At 49.8% G+C, this 8521-nt stretch overlaps 1 protein-coding gene across 2 annotated transcripts in view; it reads right to left on the reverse strand.

Moving 5' to 3' along the window:
• RUBCN (rubicon autophagy regulator) overlaps positions 1–7486 on the reverse strand; it is a 63085-nt gene extending 55599 nt beyond the window's left edge. For both annotated transcript variants that reach the window (XM_075938197.2, XM_075938196.2), the window contains exon 1: positions 7330–7486. In XM_075938197.2, coding sequence (XP_075794312.2) covers positions 7330–7367 — 38 coding nt within the window. In that variant the 5' untranslated portion in view covers positions 7368–7486. The remainder of the gene's footprint in view (positions 1–7329) is intronic.
• Between the last annotated feature and the right edge of the window lie 1035 nt (positions 7487–8521).

An 8521-nucleotide genomic window follows, 5' to 3' on the forward strand; every position in this document is an offset into this window, starting at 1 on the left:
CGATTTGTCTCCTGCCATCCCTCTCCAGCCTCTGACAAACAGAGGCCAAGGACACCATTTTATCCCCTGGCTAATAGCCTTTTATGGACCTAACCTCCATGAATTTATCCAGCTTCTCTTTAAACTCTATTATAGTCCCAGCCTTCACAGCCTCCTCTGGCAAGGAGTTCCACAGATTGACAACACGCTGTGTGAAGAAGAACTTCCTTTTATTAGTTTTAAACCTGCTACCCATTAATTTCATTTGGTGTCCTCTAGTTCTTCTATTATGGGAACTAATAAATAACTTTTCTTTATCAGCCCTCTCCACACCACTCATGATTTTATAGACCTCTATCATACCCCCCCTCAGTCTCCTCTTTTCTAAACTGAAAAGTCCCAGTCTCTTTAGCCTCTCCTCATATTGGACCCGTTCCAAACCCCTAATCATTTTAGTTGCCCTTTTCTGAACCCTTTCCAAGGCCAAAATATCTTTTTTGAGGTGAGGAGACCACATCTGTACACAGTATTCAAGATGTGGGCGTACCATAGTTTTATACAGGGGCAGTAAGATATTCTGTGTCTTATTTTCTATCCCTTTCCTAATAATTCCTAGCATCCTATTTGCCTTTTTGACCGCCGCTGCACTCTGAGTGGAAGTTTTCAGAGAACTATCCACGATAACTCCAAGATCTCTTTCCTGATTTGTCATAGCCAAATTAGCCCCCATCATACTGTACGTATAGTTGGGGTTATTTTTCCCGATGTGCATTACTTTACACTTATCCACATTAAATTTCATTTGCCATTTTGTTGCCCAATCACTCAGTTTGGTGAGATCTTCTTGGAGTCTCTCACAGTCTGCTTCTGTCTTGACTATCCTAAACAGTTTGGTATCATCTGCAAACTTTACTACCTCACTGCTTACCCCTTTCTCCAGATCATTTATGAATAAGTTGAAAAGGATTGGTCCCAGGACTGACCCTCGGGGGACACCACTAGTTACCCCTCTCCAATCTGAAAATTTACCATTTATTCCTACCCTTTGTTTCTTGTCTTTTAACCAGTTCTCAATCCAAGAAAGGACCTTCCCTCTTATCCCATGGCCATGTAATTTACACAAGAGCCTTTGGTGAGGGACCTTGTCAAAGGCTTTCTGAAAATCCAAGTATACTATATCTACTGGATCCCCCTTGTCCGCATGTTTGTTAACCCCTTCAAAGAACTCTAACAGATTAGTAAGACAGGATTTCCCTTTACAGAAACCATGTTGACTTTTGTCCAACAAATTATGTTCTTCTACATGCTTCACAATTGTATTCTTTACTATTGTTTCGACTAATTTGCCCAGTACTGAAGTTAGACTTACCCGTCTGTAATTGCCAGGATCGCCTCTAGAGCCCTTTTTAAATATTGGTGTCACGTTGGCTACCTTCCAGTCATTAGGTACGGAAGCCGATTTAAAGGAGCCCAGGTCAGTCCTGGTTCATGCCTGGTCTGGGACCTACCCCCACTGTGGCTCTGCATGTAAAGTGTACAGTATTAGGAGCCAGGTGGGCAGGCAGCCTGGCTCAGTTCGGGCAACTCAGCCCCCTTCCCCAGGACAGGGGCTGCTGCCTCTACATCAGGCAGGGCAATAGGCAACCAGTCCTTGAGGGGAGCTGGTTTTTAAACCGGCTCCGCTCTCGGACCAGTTCCCGCCTGGCACCTCCCTCCTCGGAAGTGGGGCCTGAGCACACTGGCTGCTGGACCTGCCCTCGGGGATTAGAGAGTAATGATAAGAATTGATGAGGTTACTATTCAATTAACAGAGATTTAACATCCCTATTGGCAGCCCTGTACAGCTAGCATCGCACTTAGTTGCATTAGTCACCCAGAGTCCAAGAGCTTACACACACAGCCTGGAACTGAGTTTTGAGAAGGGACTTGAGAGGGGGATTCTGGCAGACGTGATCAGGAAGCAGGGTCAAATACATCTCTAATGTAGGCAGAAAAGAAACCAGCCACAAAATATTAGCCTTTCCCAACTACCAATTTTCGCCGGGCATTTCAATGAATTAGTATATAATTTATAAAAAGGTGCCATCAGGCTAGTTCAGCCTAGTAGACCAACCTGGACACTGAGGTTCCAAGTAGAGATGTTAAAAATTGTGTAATAGGATAACCGGTTACACAGTTACCTATGATTTATACTGTAGAGCCCACAGAGAAGCCCTCGCCCCCGGGAGCAGGGCCACCAGATCTTGTCCACCTGGCACCCAGGGAGGCGGAGGCACTGAGTGTAACCGACTCCATTAACCGATAAGCATCTGTTTGTCGGTTAAGCGGTTAGTTGTTTACACTCAAACATTCCTCGCTCCTAGCTGCTGCATTATCATTAGTAATCAAGATTCTGACAGCCAGGAGAAACTGAGTCACATCTGTATCCACCTGTTGAGACCAGTAGGGTTTCACTGGTGTAACTGAGGTCAGACTCCAGCCCTGCAGTTGGAACAATCAATAGTGCTCTTCAGGATGCAGGAGTTAGAACAGAATCTGACTCACTGTGGGTAATGCAGAACCAGAAGGAGCAAAAACTTATTTTTGTCAATGAAGCCAGCAGAATGACTCAGTACACTCACCGAGCTATGCTGCTGAGGAAAGGGTTTTGTGGTTTTTTTTAAAAAACAACAAACAAAACAGTCACAATTTCAGAGTAGAAATGTTAAACTTAGTTAAACCAGAGGCATCCATTTCCTTTAAGCAGCAGGTGCCATCCTACTCAACTAGGAGAATCTCGCAAGCACATGGCTGTTTGGAGGTGTTCTGTCTCAGAAGTGATTTGATCCGTTGTGACGCATTTCAGAGATCAGTTTGCGGGAGCTGTGATCATCTGTGGGCCCGGTTGTGGGACAATACCCTGTGTGCTGTCACTTTGCCTCAACTTTCAAGGTGATCTGCAAATCGATTATTTAACAGCATGCGTTGAACTCTCATCTAGGAAACCAAACTGCAAACACGGGAAGTTTTTGATGGTCATGACGACTGCTCCTCACACAGGCCTGGCCCTTCTGGGAAGGGGGCCTGCAGAAAAAGACCTCTGGCACGTTATCTATAGCAACAAGGAGCAGCAAAAAAGTAAAAAACCCAACAACCTATTTTGCTCCTCAAAACAGGAAACTGGCTCATGCAGGATCAGTCACCAAGGGCAGAGGAGACCCACTGGGAAATTGTGACATAGATCTGCTGGGATTGCACCACGGATACTCAAATTGGTAGTGAAGCTGGAAGTGCCACGTGCTTTGGGGTTTTCCTGTAAACACACATCTGCTGCTCAGCACTTATTTTCAAAAGCCTTTTTTCTCCATCAATGAGGGCAACAGCACAGCTGGCATCTGCAGCAATTCCAGACTACAGGCTCTCTCTTTTTTTTTTTTTTGCAGGTAGTTTCATTGTTGTAGGGTGCATTTGGGGCAGACGCAGGATGCCAGCCTGACTGCTTTGGGGACTCATGTTGTCCCCGTAGCTCAACACCACCATAGGACAAACGTTCTGCACCATACCTATAAGCATGAGTCATGAGCTGCAAGAGCCACCTAGAAAGGAGAGGGAGTCCCCTTTCCAGGGCTCACAGGATCCTGATTTCCCCCTAGACCTCGAGGCACTCTACAACTCAACCAGTACAAGCTGTGGTTTTGGTGACATGCACAATTATGTAGTAGATCCCAAGCCACACTGTCCCCTGGCCTGAGACTCCAGCTCACCAAGATATCTCGATATTATGGTTTGTTTGAACAAATATTTCAATAATCCCATGCAACCAAACAAAGCCATCAGCTGGCCAGCACAGCATCAACCTAAGGGGCAGCTGCCGTCTGTGGCAGGCCTGACCCGCCTCCCTCTCCAGCCGCCAGCCCTGCTCCTGGGGATGCTTTGCTGCAGGCTCTGCAGTATAAAGCTCATGTAAGCTTTACACTGCAGAGCTCACAGCGCATGTAACTGCTAAGATTTTTAGGGGTTACCCAGTTGCATTTTTACATCCAGCCATGTCATTGGAAATGAGGGACCATTTAGAACACCTGCCCCCTACCCCTCGGCACTTTGAATGCCACTTCACCGACTGGCTGAAGGAGAGCATCAGCCTTCATCCTGCTCTTTGGTGGGACATCTCCATTGACTTCTTCTCTCCTCGGGGAAAAATGGGGAAAAAGCAGGCACCAGATCACCCTTGTCCGCTGGCCTCGCATGGACACATCATCTATCTATGAGCCTAGGCAGGATGCTGAACCCAGCAAAACCCTCTCCCTCCACCCGCAATATCAATCATGTGTTGTGTTAAACAATTACAGCCGATGTAATGACAGGTCTTTAGAAGCAGAGATGCAGAATTGTTAGCAAAGTGGGATGATGCTACATAAGGCACGTGCCAGAATCCTTCCTAGCATGCACCATTGTATGAACATTCTCAATCAACCAAGCAACGGAGTGAGCCACCTCATGCACTAGCTCCACAAGAGACTGCCCTTCTTCTTTCAGGGGGTGGGAGTGGAGTGGACTCTGGGATGTCCAACACAACATTTACAGTCACATGCATCTGCTTTTGAGGACTTGTAACAGTCCCAAGGAGAACCACAGTCCCGCACTGTGATGTATCTTTTTGTCTCTATATTCCTCACACACCATCTGGGGATTTGCAGGTTTGCATTTACTCCACAGCTGGAAGTTCACCACTTCAGGATCTAAGCTTTCATTAGAGCAGTGGTTCCCAACCTTTTCAGCATCATGCCCCCCTTTCTGATTTTTGAAACCCCCCCCTTTTTTTTGGCTCAACAAGATTTTGGATGGGGGGGGGGGAGAAACTGAACAGGGCAGCACAAGTTAAGGAAAAAAAAGAAACTGAGCAGGGCAGCAAAACTTGATGGGGGGGTCGCCTTGCACCCCCCCCCGGAATTTCTTCATGCCCCCCCCCAGTTTGGGAACCCATGCATTACAGGGAAGAAATGTTGTTTCTTGTTCCTGCTGGTCAGGGAGAGAACTCTGAAAACATGACTCAAATTAAATCAATGCATCCTATCTTCCTGAATATTCTGGAAGTGAGAAAAAATAGCTCAGAAATGTGGGAATAGCCTTGTTAATCTCAATGGGTTAACACTGAAACCTATAGATTACATCTTAAATGGCAACACTGAAGCTTTAGTCTATGCTACACAGCTTTTAGCAACAGGGACCTGGCAGCTTAAACACTGTCCTCACTTTTGCAGACAAAAAACACCTACAAACCCCCCAAGAGCGGGGAAGGCATGTCCCCTCAAAAAGCACTCCTGTAGACAAAGCAACCTTGGGGGTGTTAAGCACCTGTGAATGACTAAAGCTTTGTTTGTTCAATTTCCAGTGGGGGGGGGGGGAAGCCTCTACTTTTTTACTGCTGATAATATTAGCAGAACAGTCCAACTAACGGGCTTATCGCAAACTACCTCCCCCAGATGCCAACAACCTCAACTGCCCCTTACACATCCACTGAAGCATAGGTCAGCCTCTATAATGCAGTTCTGTGTTTCCAATGCAAGTCTCAATGGTACCATGAAAACCAAAAATGTGGGGACTGAGTAGACCAAATGGAATTTATAAGATCAGAACGGCCACTCTGGCTCAGATCAAAAGTCCATCAAGACCAGCATCCTGCTTCTGACATCGGCCAATGCCAGGTGCCCCATAGTCAGAGAACAAATAGAACGGGGAATCATCAAGTGATCCCATGCCCTATTATCAAAATAAATAACGCAGAAGGCTTTGTGTACTCAGCCGATCAATCATCATTTAGTCTATTCAAAGTGTACATTATTTTAGTTCAAATGAATTTGTGTTTAACTGCCAGCGTATGGCACCACAGCGCCGCAGACTCCAAGTCAAACTTGCACCTGAACACGAAAGACCTTGGCAACCACAAGCATTCAGGTTATGGATTTATTTTAAACACAGGCAACCTTTTTAAGCAATGCAACCAGAACAAGATATAATCCAAACATGACACCCTGTCCAGACACTGGAAACAAGGGGCATCATCAGAACAGGGTGGTTTCTCATCTGAGGACAGCTCGTAAAGAAAAAGAAGAGATTTGGCAGCTGCTGTCTTTGGACGCTCCATCTGCTAGATACCTAAGGAGCATCTGGTATTCAACTCACACCTGCAGACAGCTCAGTCCAGACTTCTTTACCTCCGACTGCTCCTGGCATGCCTGGAGCGGGCTCAGTGCTGCATCACTCTCTATACACACTCCTACACAGCCACATGCCATGGCTCTGTTACAGCCACAATCATACACAACTTGCTCTGCCCAACGACTGACCCTTGCTCGGTGCCAATACCACCATGCACACCCCCAACCTGTGCCCCCAACTGTAAACAAGCTCCCCTGCCAGCACCACCCGTCCCACTACTTCCACCATGCCCATTCACCGTGCTGGCACCCCCCCCCCAGCTGCCGTCCCTGCTGTGCCCCAGCTCCCCCACTGCCAGCCCAATCATGTTTCCCCTGCATGCTATCACCTATCACCCCCAGACGCACTGCCCCATGTCCCAGCTCCCCCACCCAGCTCACCCCCAAACTCACTGCCCCTATATCCCAGCTCCCCCACCTTTCCCCATCCCACTGACCCCTATGCCCTCACTCCCCCATGTCCCAGCTCCCCCATGCCCCTCAACCTGCTGCCCCTATGGCCCAGCTCCCTCCACCCCCAAACCCACTGCCCCCCATGTCCCCACTCTCCCCCTTGCCCCAGCTCCCTGCCACCCCCAAGCCCACTGCCCCCCATATCCCCACTCTCCCCCTCCCCCAGCTCCCCGCCCCCCCAGCTCCCCTACCCCCCATGTCCCCACTCTCCCCCATGCCCCACTTCCCTCTGCCCCCAAGCCCACTGCCCCCCATATCCCCACTCTCCCCCTTCCCCCAGCTCCCCGCCACCCCCAAGCCCACTGCCCCCCATGTCCCCACTCTCCCCTTGCCCCCAGCTGCCCGCCCCCCCCCCAAGCCCACTGCCCCCCATGCCCCCACTCTCCCCCTTGCCCCCCAGCCCCCACTCTCCCGCTGCCCCCCAGCCCCCCTCTCCCCCCCCCCATGCCCCCACTCTCCCCCCCCCTTCCCGCCCCCCCAGCCCCTCCTCCCCGCTGCCCCCCAGCCCACTGCCCCCCTCTCCCGCCACCCCCACCCCTCCTCCCCCTGCCCCCCATGCCCCCAGCCCCCTTCCCGCCCCCCCAAGCCCCTCCTACCCCCCATGCCCCCCCTCTCCCCTTTCCCCCATGCCTGGCTGCCCCCCATGCCCCCCCTCTCCCCTTTCCCCCATGCCTGGCCGCCCCCCGCAGCGCGCTCCCACCTGCTCGCCTCCTGCTCCGCGCAGCGCCCGATCTCCATGCCGGCCGGGCCCAGCCCCCTGCGAGCCGCGCCCGCCGCCACCTTCCGGCCCCCGCGCGCCGGCTGGTCCCGCAGCTCCCAGCACGCACCGCACGCGGCGAGCCCGCCCCTCGCACGCAGCGCCGCGCGACGAAACTACAATCCCCACAATGCACTGCGGCGTGAGTCCTGCGGGAGCGCGGGCGGCCGGTCCCCAGGCACTGCCACGGAATCGAGCTGGCAGTGCACGAGGGGCTATTAGCCGGGGCGGGGGGCGGCGGGGTGTTTGCACGAGGACTGCAGTCAAAACAGTTGCCCAAAGTTATGTAATTGTCAGCCAAGGGGACACTTGCACAGGAAACGTAATTTGTCTAATTCGGGTACGGGAGGATATTTGGACCGGATTTTTATTTCAAATTCAAAAACTCTAGTAACGAGGTATTCAGAGCATTCAACTCCCGGTGCTCCTACCAAAACAGTATTTTTTCTCTCCACTTCCAATTGCTACATGACTAAATGCAGCTAAAGCACATTCCACTCGGTCCTTCCCCGTATCTTCCCAGGCTGTAGCAACAGCAAAAACTTCAGCAGACACTAAGTGTCAAGACCCTAACCTAGATCAAAACCTAAACCATATACAAATCACTGGATTTAAAAGATCAAAAACTACAAACTAGATTGCTACAGATCCCCAAATAAAACTCTTGCATCTGACGAAGTCAATCTGCTAGCCCACGAAAGCTTATGCTCCAATAAATCTGTTAGTCTATAAACTGCCACAGGACTTCTCCTTGTTCTTCCAAATGAAACTGTCATCCTAAAAGAGCAAAGATTACTATTGTCAGTGGCATTTCCAGAGTCCATGCTAAAGATGGACGATGGGAGTGGGGGAGAAAATACAGTTTGGGATAGAGCTAAATCTGTTATAAGGTTAAGGATTAGTTCTACACAATGATAGCAACAGGCCTGGGCAGTTCCTCTTATCTATCATTAGCTAGACATTTTGCACACTCATGAAATCTACATATAAGTCAAAGACCTGATGTTTCCTTCATTAACCTCAATGACCCCTAAAAGACCTTGTCCATTTGGGGGCATTGAGAGGATGAAGTTAATATCTGTTAAGATCGGAGCCTTTGTTCACATTTCTTTTGAATATGTCCAGTTGTGACCTG

This window comes from Pelodiscus sinensis, chromosome 10 (assembly GCF_052426305.1).
Source record: "Pelodiscus sinensis isolate ZL-2025 chromosome 10, ASM5242630v1, whole genome shotgun sequence".
NCBI classification, from domain to species: Eukaryota; Metazoa; Chordata; order Testudines; family Trionychidae; genus Pelodiscus; species Pelodiscus sinensis.